The sequence below is a fragment of the Pyrgilauda ruficollis genome, unplaced genomic scaffold (genome assembly GCF_017590135.1).
Source record: "Pyrgilauda ruficollis isolate IOZ18807 unplaced genomic scaffold, ASM1759013v1 scaffold90, whole genome shotgun sequence".
Taxonomy (NCBI): Eukaryota; Metazoa; Chordata; class Aves; order Passeriformes; family Passeridae; genus Pyrgilauda; species Pyrgilauda ruficollis.
In genome coordinates, this window is record NW_024531044.1 from 1,639,289 (window position 1) to 1,652,057 (window position 12,769).

General features: G+C 38.5%; 1 protein-coding gene across 2 annotated transcripts in view; it reads left to right on the top strand.

The window, feature by feature from the left end:
- The window catches only part of NBAS (NBAS subunit of NRZ tethering complex), a 160,805-nt gene that overhangs the window by 85,644 nt on the left and 62,392 nt on the right, over positions 1-12,769 (top strand). For both annotated transcript variants that reach the window (XM_041489177.1, XM_041489178.1), the window contains one exon: positions 11,906-12,135. In XM_041489177.1, the coding sequence (XP_041345111.1) occupies positions 11,906-12,135 (230 nt within the window). The remainder of the gene's footprint in view (positions 1-11,905; positions 12,136-12,769) is intronic.

Consider the following 12,769-nt stretch of genomic DNA (forward strand, 5'->3'; position numbering starts at 1 on the left):
GGCTGGTGCCCCACTGCCACTCTGATTCACCTCTCACTAATTCCCAGTCTTGGTGAACAAGAAGAGCTGTACAGCTGACCAAGAAATTTGCTGGGTAATTCTTCTTGTTAGCGGCTTATTTCCTCATTTGTCCTATCCTGGTGATCTGATAATTGACGAGAATAAATTGTTTACTCCAGAAGGGAGTGAAAATGCTTAATTATCCTGAGGTTAATTAATATGTTACGTTCCTGTCCTCGTGCTAATAGTCTGTTGCTGTGGTGTTTCTGTTGTTTTGAAGAGGATTATTTTACTGACCTCAGCTTTTTCTTGGAGCATCAAACAGTAGGTACAACAAACACTGCTAGGTTGCAGAGGGGAACAGGAATTTGCACATAGTAGCAGATGAGGAGATTTGCTGTGTAGGAGCAATGGGGGGTAGGTCAGTCAGGACGGACGGACACGAGTGATCTCTGAAGCCAGGTCTTGGACCTTGTGGTTTATTGCAAAGAATGTGGGTGCAGGGGCCCTGCTTGGAGCTGCCAGCCACAGCTCGGAGCAGGCCCCAAAGAGGAGCCCGAAAGAGAGAGAGAGAGAGTGAGAGACAGCAAGAGGAAAAGAGACGACAAAAGAGAACAAAGTTCCTATTACAATACAATAAATCTTCTTCCATGCTGAATATTCTAATTCTCAATAACCAGTCTAGTACAAGATACAAATTTATAGCATTTACATACAGCCTATAAGAATCATTACATTACCATACTGTGTTACATTTTAAACCTTAAAAGCTACTCTTTGGACCCCTTCTGCCAATCTAGTAGGGTCTGCTCTGACCCTTGGACCTGTCTGCAAGCAGAGGGTGTTGTCTAATCAAAAGGGGATTACCTTCAGCTGGCCATAACATTGTTTTCCAGTTGTTCAGTAACTAAGGCTTGGTATCTCAAAGCTTGCTTTAATTTCAGTCTCACTTATAGTTTCCATATTCTCAAAATCTTTTGCCAGGCAATCATATTAATAAGGCTTTCCTGTTTCATCTTCCCCAGCATTGCTGTTAGCAGAAAATTCTTAGTTTTTTATTTTCTTCCCTTATATATTACTTTTCATTCAAGAAGGTGAGTTTGATTCCTGTCCTTTTTGTGCATTGCAACTGACTATGTTGAACTGGTAAGCTCAGAGATTGTCCTTAGTGATGCTTCTCTTGTTGTGGCCTAGAATTGGTGAAGAAGCTGGGAGTTCAGTCCCACAGAGTTAAATAGCCTGATACGTATTTAGCCACTATATGGCGGGGTACATTTATGCAGTGAACTTGTGCTCTGTGCACTTAATCTCCTTCCCTTTTCTGTTGCTTGCTGCTTTGGAAAACCTCTATCAACATCTCAAAGAGGCAGAATTCAGTCAAACGAAGAGTGCTTTGAACTTGGGACAGAATTCGTAGAAATTTCTTTTGGTCTGCCAGGATTTCATTCTGCCAGCTTCACCTGGCTCCCAAGGTTTTGTTGCTTGTTTGTGTAAGGTTGGTATAAATTATAAATATGGCTATATTAATCCAGAGAAGTAAAACTCCCAGCCATGGTCCGTATACTATGGCTTTATGTAATATTCCAAATATAGGATGTTGAAAATAAAGACTTAATTTGAAATGGAAATAGATATTATATAAGAAGGCTGCATACATGAAAAAGGGAGGGAGGCAGATCTGATGCATCTGATAGCAGATCTATTACCCATACTAGATGAGGTATCAATGCCTTTAACCTGGCACTCTAATGCAGCTAAAGGTTAAGTCTCTACACATGAAGTAATCTCTAAATCTCTTATTGGAATGCTCATTAAACAGTTGCATATTGTTTTGCATATTCTGTCACATTCCTAAATTATGACTTCAGTTTACTAGAGATAATATATACATTTTTAGTCTTAACTTGGATTTATGTACATAATGTTTTACATCATGTGCATAACTAACATGCAAATCTGACAAACTGTGTCAGGCAGTCTTGTTTCATTTTGTCTGGACATTCAGCTTTCCATTCATAAGTGCAATGGCTAGCACTAAGGCTGCTGTAGATGGTGAAATGGTAGTGCTCTTTATTTTTGGCCTATGATGGACTTAAAACTTGGGGTTTTTTAAGTCCTGATTCAAGCCCTCATCTCCGGCCCCTCTTTCTGTTTTGCTTGTGATACTGAAAACTAGCAAGTTTCATTTGGCAGTGTAATTTTTCCCTGTTGTTTCACTGTTGAAAATTTCTGTTGTATGTTCTGCATCGAGTTCAAGTTTCTTTGGGTTGCTCCATTTCTCTTTCATGCTGCTGGTTATGCCTAATATTTCTTATTGTTTTATATCCTACACTACTAGCATGTTAATAATATGTTTATACATGTTCAGGTACTGATACTTGTTAACACTTAGCGGGTGAATCTGTTGAATTTGATGTATGCTTCTGTTTCCAAGTCCAGTGTATTCCTGATAGTTAGAAAAGCAAAACTGGGAGAGATGAGTGTATAATTCCTTGAATTTATGTTGCACTATGGACTCTCCCATTGGTCTTCCTTAGTGTGTGTAGAGTCTGTGACTGAGAGGAGAACCAGGGGAAAGGAGGGCAGTGGCAGAAGGCAGAATGAATGTGACTACCAGGCAGACTAACAGATGATTTGGGGAGAATTCAAAGACCCTAGTGTCATCAGAATCCTTCTCTAGATCATCAGTAATGGATTCTGAATAAAAGTGGTCTCAAAACCTGCCTCTACAGGACTTGGTGTTGACTCTTTCCTCTTTGAAAAGTGATCTCCAAGCTTCTATCTCTTGTTTCACCAGATTTCAGTTAGTGAAAGGACAATTCTTCCAATCCATAAATAACTTCATGTCATGGTTTGACCCGGAAGTAAAGTTTTGGGAAGTTATGGTCAAACCAATCAGTGGCCAAATTTCAGATTGGCACCTGGTGTGGCCACTGGGGACTTGGATACGCCTCTGAGAACACACAGGGGTTAAAAGCAGAGCACTCCCAGAGAGACTTCCTCTTTGGAGTCCGGCAGGTGAGCGGATCGGACCTCTCCCCCCCAGCTGTGTCTGGGTGGGGGAGGGGAGGGGGAAGGCCTGCGGCCTGAGGAAGGGAAGCCGGAGCCGCTTTCCGGATGCAGAGGTGGAGGAGTTCCTGGGATGGTTTGGGCAGCCCCCAGTTTTCTGGTTGGACTTCAGTGTGAAAACTTGTGGAAGTATTTTGCAAGATTTCTGTGTATTTGATTCCATTGCTCTTTGTGCTCTTTGATACACTCATAGCCCTTCAGCCAGTGAACAGAGGCCATGTTGATCTTTTCCCACTAATCTCTTAATGCCCAGTGGTCTTAATATTTGTTATATAGTCTGCCGTCTTACTAGGGATGGACATTTGACTTGCTGAGCTACAATCCCTATGAAGATCTCTTTTACATTCTAATTTTTCAAATGGAACTTGCACTCTGGCCTGTTATTTTTAAAAATGTTTGTTGATGCACCTTGGCCTGCCATTTAATGTAATTTCACGTTTGTGTTCACTCAGAACTGAGGGATGAATGCCAGCAGGTCATGGTGTGCAAGCACGTAACTGACACCTTCCAAATTCATTTAACTCATGGGGCTCTTCTCCCCACACCTTCAACAGTGAGGGCTGACACAAAGATCTCATGATTCCTAGTGCTATTGACTTATCCATGAGTGCTCCTTCCACACCTTTTCTCCATGGATCCTGCCACTTCTCTATCTGGCTTCCTGATTTTGAGCACTTTTGAGAACTTTTTCTGTAAGCTTTACCATTCTTTATAAAACACATTCCAGATGCTTTTTTAGTACTTACAATTTCCTTTCTAACTTGTCATATTTTGTGAGTTTTCCTCATTGATTTCCTTATTTTTAGTGATGTCTCAACACATAATCACACATTTTCAAAATGAGTGATTATCTAAGCTGACAAAAATGGAGAACTCACTAAACTGTGGCGTGTCCAAAGGCTTAAAGCTCAAGTAAGCTCTCCTGAACTACCAGCAAATATGGTTAGTTTTGAACATCTTCTGGTATGATCCCTGAAAAACTAATTCAGCAATTAGGGACATTGCAGCCAGATTGTGACATGTAGCTTCTTTTGGTTGTGATGTGTTTAATATAGATAAGCCAGTGTTTCACAGATCTTCTTTCTTTGTTAAGAACACAACATGACAAAGTATTGCCATTCTTAGCTGGGACCAGATAATATTTAGGTGACTCAGAAAATACCTATTGTTAAGTAGTTGTTAGGTGTTGCGCCCATTCCCCTGTTATATTTCTCCAAGATAAAGTGTACTTATGAAATGAGATGCTTACAGTCTTGCTTATTTCTGTTTCTCAAGCGTTATATGAGCTATTCTGTCAAATCCTACTTCTGAAAGCAGAGCAAGTGTTGTTCTTTAGACAGCTGTTCAGAAATTTTCTTTTAGAAAAGAGGATCTTCAAACTAGCCTTTCATTTCAGCAGAGGGTTGAGTTTTAGCTTGCCCACGTTTCTTTGGAGACACAGTAGTGATTTTTCATCTGAGGGAGATAGCTGGGATAAGTGCTAATGCTTTTCCTTCTTGTAAAGGGTTTTGTTCGTCACTGGGAAACAGTACAGAGGTGACCAACAGCTTTGAAGCAATCTTACCCTAGTAAAGTGGCTTTATCTTTTCTTTTACATTCCTCTTCCAAGCTTCTGTAACTGTTTTTTCCAGTCAGTGAGCAACATGGATTTTGCAGGCAACCTGCTTGAAATTTGCTAGTCATCTAATAATTAAGAACATTTTAGCAAAATGTCATTCATCTGAGTTAGCAATGTATTTTAGTCTTTCAACTGCTGAATTTCCATTGAGTGAGAGAGTAGGCTTCTCCATCCCTGTTTTTTAGTTGTTTGACTCCTTGCTGGTGGGGTTTGTGGGTTTTGTTGTTTGGTTGGCTTGGGTTGGTGTGGTTTTTTTTTGTTTTTTTTTTTTCATCTTGGAGAATTGAGGCTAAATGCTAGATATGCCTCTGTATTTAGCTGAGGAAACTACTAATGAAAATTTATATCTCAATAATGTAAGGTGGTCACTGAGAAACCTGTACTTCTCAGAAGTGCTAGCAGTGCTCTTGGATTAAGATGAAAAATATCTGACTTCTGACTTGTTTTAATAGCTGTCAGGGAGGAGGAAGTTAAGTGTTTTTGTAGCTCATGAGATACCTAGTTTTTAACCTTTAAATTAGTAAGATACAGAAATATTTACATGTATCAAGTCAAGTAATGGTACAAATTAAAAAGAAACAGTATTGTACTTAAACTGAAGTTACATAATGCTGCAGTAAAGTTTTGCAGTAGAGTGTGTGCTTGTCCCGAAGTCTGTATATGACTACAGTTGCTACCATATATGTCAAGATTAAAGACGTGTACTGAAAGAATAGCCAATTACATCATTTATTCAAAAAAGAAAGCCCAATGATTTTTTTTTTCTTTTTTTAGACAAAAGGGAGATAGACAGAAGGTTAGGACTATTATCAAAAACATGGCACTTATTTACTGAGTAATGCTGACTGCGAATGGGAAATGAATTATATGCTATGAATTTAGTAGGCACTTCACTCAAAAGCATGTAGTAATTTTCTATTTTCAGAAATGTTCTTTCAGTTGACACTTCAACCTTTTATATATGATGTGTTATTTTCACTAAAAGAGCTGTCAGATGAAATGATGAGATTTTTCTACCTAAACCTGACTTACCAATCATAAAATCTGTAAGAGAGCACAAGGTGGGAAAAAACCTATGAAAACATTTACTCTTGGGAGAAATTATTCCTCATTCTTGTTAGAATAGCTGATAGAAATCAAAGCAAAAAAGTGTTTCTCTGAAGAGAAGCTCGACATCAGCCAGTGTCGTGCACTCGCAGCCGAGAAAGCCAGTTGTGTCCTGGGCTGCATCAAAAGCAGTGTGGGCAGCAGGGCGAGGGGGGATTCTGCCTGTTCACTCTTGTGGGACCCTTCCTGCAGTGCTGTGTCCAGCCCTGGGGCCAGAACCTCAAAATGGACATGGTCCTGTTGAAACATTTGCAGAGGAGGCCATAGAGATGCTCAGAGGGCTGGAGCACCTCTCCTAAAAGGAGAGTTTGAGAGGATTGAGGTTTTTCAGCCTGGAGAAGAGAAGGATCTGGAGAGACCTCATAGCACCTTCCAGTACCTGAAGGGGCTACAAGAGATTTGGAGAGGGACTTCTTACAAGGGCGTGTAGTGACCAGACAAGGGAGAACAGCTTTAAACTGAAAGAAGGAAGGTTTAGATCAGGTTTAAACTGAAATAGGTAGGTTTAGATTAGGTATGAGGAAGAAATTCTTCAATGTGAAGGTGGTGAGGCACTGGAACAGGCTGCCTAGAAAAGGTGTGGATGCTCCGTCTGTGGAAGTCTTCAAAGCCAGTTTGGATGGGGCTTTGGGCAGCCTGGTTTAGTTTCAGCTGTCCTTGCCCGTGGCAGGGGTCATGGAATAAGAGGATCTCTAAAGTCCCTTCCAATCCAAATCATTCTGCGGTTCTGTGAATACAGCACTAGAACAATTTGTTCAACTCTTCAAACACAGGTCACTTAACATAACTATGGAAACAACTGCCTGTAAAATATTTCCAATTACTTTTGTTTTATTATGGAACAGCAGCCTCTTGCCTTTTTTTTTTTTTTTTTTTTAATTCCTGCAGCAGAGCTGTGACCCAGGAGTGGGTTTTTTTAATATAGTCATACATCTGGAATGAAACTTTAAAACATTCAGGAAAAAAAGAGACATCTGCATGAAATCTGTGGTAGAGGAAGGAAGGGAGGCTATGGAACTTAAGTTCACAGCTGCCTTCCTGGTTCTGCATAATCCAGATACAAATTTTGTAGTACAGTAGGAAATACCTTGTTTGCAGTACCATGTACCATACTGTGGTCAGAAGCATTTTTTTAACAGTATGGACAGGCTTTGAAACCATTATACTTAATTATAGCTGAGACATTAGAGTATGTTTCAAAAACTTCTGATAGATGATTTAAGATTTTAAATCTGAAACAATATTGTTTTAATGTCTGAATGTGTAAGACTTACAGATGTAACAATAGAGATGAGATGAACAATAGATTCTCTACTTGATTTTTAAAATAAGTTTGTACAACTTGATCCTGATGCATCTTGTAGCTTACAGAAGGTATTCTGGTAGGTATTCTTTTATATTGACCTCATATGATTTTTAAATGTACCCTTTTAAAAAATGGTCGTGAAAGCTGCTCCTGAACAAAACTGTTGTCACACAGTACATGTAGCTGCAGCAGCGGATAAACAACAGTATTGAGGTATCCTCACAGTTGAGTGATGTGACAGTAAATGTTTTTCTGAGATGTTCTGATCTTCCATTTTAGCCATACATTTTATCTTTTGGTTTGGACAGATCAGATGTGAGACAGCTGTGATATGGAAGGTTGGCTACCCCAGATTCATGTGGTGCTGTATCTAAGTTAAAGTACTTTTGATTCATGGCATGACAAAAGTCTAAGTTGAAGGCAAGTGTCATTAATTTATTAATGAAAAGCTGTCCTGTGGAGAGATGGAGTGTATTTCTTGCGTGAACAGGCATGTTCAGGATTTTACTTCTTGGGTGAACTCTTTTGTTCCTGTAAATCTTTTTTCCTGCTTCAGTATGTGAGGAAAATTATTGTCTTACGTGCTTCACTTCATTCTTTTTTTCTTCCGTTGCCCTCCATCAGATTTGTAGCACATTGGATCGATCTCTTGCTGCAAGGACTATGGCAGTTGCTATGAGGATTAGGGAGAGCTCTCCTTTCTGAAATATGAATGCGTTCTAGAGGTGTGGTTTGGTTCCCAGCTGCACTGGTGATGGGCAGCAACTGCAGAGGCAGGAAATGGGCAAAGGGCAGCTGTGTCTGCAGCAGGAATGTTCCAGCTCCCTGGTTGCCCTCGCTCATGTGCTGTCATCTCCTTGTTTTGCTAGCCATGAGGATTTTGCTTGGTGTATGTGTCTCCCTCTGGAGCATGTTACCTTTCTTAGGATTGCTTAAAATGGCGTAAAACAAACCTGATGTTACAGGGATCTGGGCACAAGGGAGCCTGTCCTCTGCCTTCCCCTTTGGATTTCTGTGGCTGACTGCAGTGGCAGCTGGCAGCTTTTGCCATTGTCAAAAGATTACAGTTCAAAAGTTGATGGAAATGCTCTGCAGCCTCAATCCAGAGAGGTCCACAATGTCAGTTTTGTCTTTGAGGCAATTATGAGTGGATAGGCCTCTGATCTAAGCAGTTTTTCTGATCAGTTTTTCTGGTCATTTCTGTATTGCAGTCTGTAGATTATTTACATTAAAAACAGAATCAAAATAATATGTTATTTAAGAACAATTGGATGGATTCTGGGTCTTAAAAGAAGTAAGCAAGCCAAATAGCCTTACAGTGATCTATTATTATATCAGTGATAAAGTGTTCACTGTAGAGCATTTTATTATTTATTTTGTTATTTTATTATTCTTTTTTTATTAGTATTACCATAGTTGTAAAATTATTGCCACTTCCTGAGCAGGAGATGAGCAGCATAATAGCTCATACATTTTTTTTTTGTTTTGTTTATTTGTTTCTGATGTGTGTGACTGAATTAAGTCTTACATGGATTGGAAGAGGAAAAAAGAAATACCAATTTACCAGGAAAAAAAGCCATAAAAATTGAAGATTAATTCAGGCATAAGAATGAAAACATCCCAAGATCAAAATCTCCTCTTTGCTTATAAAACCAGTGTTGCTTTTATACTATCACAGTGGCACATATATTCAGGGACTTCACTGATGTCTCTTCCAGAGCATGGTCAAAAAAGAAGAACTGCTTTAAAACATTTACTCAGGTGGACCCTGAATCCCTGCTGAGGCTTAGTGGTAATGACCAGTGGGGCAGTAGGGATAGAAACCTGACCTATTCTGAGTAAATCACATCTAAGAGATGAAATTAAATTAGCTTTATGCTAAAGCGATGTGTGCTTTTTTATTTTTTTCCCTCTCCATTTTGTGTTTTTTTCTTAATTCTTAAGTAAGGCCTCTGTCAGCACAAATATAGTGTTAGCCCAAGAGCTGAGTGAAGTGCATTGGCAGGGGGTTCCTGAGGAATTTCCCCTGGCAATGCTAGGGAGGCTTCTGAGTTAAGGGTGTAATACATTTGGGTCAGCCCTTGTGGCTCCTCTGGAAACTTACCCTATGTTTACAATGTATGCCTGTAAAATGCCCTTCCTGCATGATCACAGGAGAGAAAGCTTTTTTCAAACATCTGTCTAGAAGTACTGGAGGAGATTATCTGGCAAATCGGGGAGTTGGACACCTAAGCACAATTTCTAGCTGGCCAAAGGACTCTGAAAACCAGCAGAATTGTGTAGTAGCTCTTTGGGGCTGTTGGTGCAGTTTTTGACAGGTGATGTTATAAAGGGAACAAGTTGAATATGACATCTTATTGGTCTTACTTTTCAAAATTAATTTGTGTTGACACAAATTGCTGTCTGTTACAATTTGAAGAAAGTCCAAGATTTGAAAAACCCTGTGAATGATGCAGTAAGATTCAGACTTGACTGATTTTGCTGATTTTCTTCATGGCCAGGTACAGTTACTAGCTAGTTGTTACGGTTTTTTCAACTGAAATTTGTTAAAACATTTTTTGAAAACTGGTGATGCAGCTGTAGTGATTTTTCTCTCTTGCTGTACGTTAGAAGAAGCATCATGTCTAATTGAATTAAGTATCTAATGGATGTAGAAATAGTTTTGCTTTTCTTCTAAAAGATATGTATTATTAAAAATGTGAAGATGTTAAAAAAAATAATACTTAAAATTAAGAAATACAAGTTCAATGCATCTTGATACCAAACAGAAGACTGGTATTTCTCTAATTTCGGATTCATATGCTGTGATAGTTTGGGCCGTAGGTTTTTTAAGACATAAGAGGATAACACTTGATTGAAAAATTTCTGGTGGTGAACAGAATAAGACAATCTTTGGCAACTACTTGCAGTAAAAAAAGTTCAGTTGTGTTTTCTTAATCTAAATGTATAATTTTTATCTTCAGGATTGAAGAGTTTGCACTTTATTTTGCCATATATATGTGGGGTTATATATACAGGGGTATTCGCATAGTGTATGATTCTTTTATTCTAAATTTGACATTAGTAAGACCAGTAGGCCCCAAGGCATTATTTCCAAATAAGGTTCTTGGGAGCATGAACAGGCAGCCTGGAACATTACACACAGGTGCTTTTACAGAAATACAACAAATGGGGCCTTAATGGAGAGAGGGGAAAGCTAACAAAAGAGAGCAAATTTACTCCCGTAGGTTGTCAGAGGAGCCTGCATTTCTCAGTGGACTGCAGGTTTTAGGCAGTTATGTTAAACATGTTTCCCTGTCTTGCTCTGACTTACCCTGTCTCCATGCTCTGTTTTCTGGTATATCACATAGAATGAGATACCAGGGTACGTAATAAGTTGTGGATGGGTTTCCAGCTGGTATAATTGTGTTGTAGAGGCACCGCTCTGCTTGTCTGTCTCTTCTTGTGAAGTTTTATTATTCTAATACCAAACTCCTAAGCAGCCTTGAAAGAAGTGCTGCTGTTGTTTATAAAACCAATAAGTTTTCAATGTTTGGAGGGCTTCAGAAGTGTAGAGTGGAGAGCAAAAAGGATGCCCTGTAGCATTTAATGTGACTCAGTGAGCAGCCTGTCAATTAAGATACTTGGGAAAAAATCAATTTAGAATGACCAGCAAGTCACAGAAAAAATAGAGCAAGCCTCAAGGTTTAAACTTTCAGTGCATGCTTTACCCAGCTGTGCACTCGAGTCAATGTTCACAAGTTTATCCTCTAATGTAGCAGAATAATTCTGTAGTAAAAAACCAAAGTATATTGCTTGGGTACACTCAACATTTTTGAGATCACAGCAGTTACATCAGCTGTTTCTGTTAGGAAATATTTCATCTACACTGGCGTCCCAAGGTATTTTTGGTGGCTCTTTTGGAGGTACTTCTTCCTCAGTGGATGCCACACAGAAGTCACAGTGCATCTTTTGGGCATTGAACTGCTGCTGCCCTCATTTTTCATGGAAGAGAGAAATCAAGGTATCGAGTAAGCCAAGTGTTTAGATGTTACACAGAGCTCTGTTCAAGTGGAGGTGCCTAGACATAGCCACTGTCCAGATGTTGAGATAAATTGGAACACTCCACAGTGCATGCATTCGTTTTTCATACTTAGTGTTCCAAATTGTTGCTTTGCTATGAGGATTTTTGACTACAGAAGTTAATGGTTTATAAGAGATGCACTTGGTGTGTAATTTCTAACACAGAAAAGTAAGTTTTATTTGTGATTAAGGTATTTTGAAAAGTGAGGTTGCTGTAGTCCATGGTTGATCAGTATTTTATTCTTTGAAGATTCAGGGTGTAGGCTTTGAGTAATTTGTGGATCTTGCAATACTTCTTTGAAAGTATTAGTTCTCAACACTTAAAAGCTATTACTCTCTTCAGTCCTGTATAATAGAAGTGTATCAGAAATTCAGTGATGTTTTTTTTACTTCAATGTTTGATCAATCAGTTGCCTAGTTCAATGTAAATAAAAATGAGGAATTTAAAAACAAATTCAGTCATAGTGAAACATTTGTTACTATTAATTTATTGAGGTACGTTTGGGGTTTTTTAAAATGTTTGTATCATATGGAGTAGTCTAAAACATTCCAAAAGGATAAATTACAATATCAGAGCACTTGCGCCTTACAGAAAATTTTAAATTCTGTTTACTTAAAATTTCCAAAGAAATGGAAACAAATGTTTCCTATTTCTGAACACAGGGATCAATTATATATTGATAATTTTTTGTTCAGAATTATCAGGGATTTTTTTTTTAGTTTGTTGTCTATTATTTTTGCAGGCTGATCCAAAAGAGTTGATTGAGATGGTCACAAAGCATGTTACGCAGTATGCCCAGGCAGACTGGCCTGAAGAAATCAGCAGTTTGATAAATCAGCTGCATTACTACAATGAACGACTGCTGGACTTCACTCAGGCTCAGACTCTGCAAGGACTTGGCAAAGGAGTGGATGTGCAGAGATTTACAGCAGATGCACAGTACAAGAGAGAAACAATACTAGGATTGGCAGAGTAAGTAATGTGTATTAGGTTTGTTTTCTCTGTTTCAGAATAGAATAGCTTTAAGCTTTAAATTAGGAGAATAAATTGAAAGTAGTACTGACCTTTAGAGAGATAATTTACTTGCTTTTGAGATTTATACTGTAGTGCTGCTACAATTGGAGCTTTTTCTATGTAACTGCTCTACTTAAATGAAATGTTGCTCAAATAAATGGATTTATAATTGAATCTATAACTCTTCATTTACTAACTGCTAATATTAAAGTTAATCAAGGATTAATGAAAGCAGAGCATAGGTGAAGGTTTGGTCTCTTTCTTTAATCTCATGTAAACCTGCCCTAGCAATCTATTAGGCTATGCCCATGCATCAAAGTTTGGAATGAACTCTAGTTGAAAAAAACAGAAAGTTGTTAAACTGTACTTTATTCTTAATAATTTAGTTAGAACTGCTGTATATCACTGTATGTTTTTTTTCCCTATAGCCTTTGGAAGTACTTCACCACATATGTTCTGATATTTAGCATGCTTTTATCTCACCTTTCAGAAATACAGAATAGAAAAAAATAAAGATATAGGATAGTAATTTTCATATTAAAAATACCTCTAATTAATATCTGTATGCAGGTACTTCAAACTGTGAACAAGT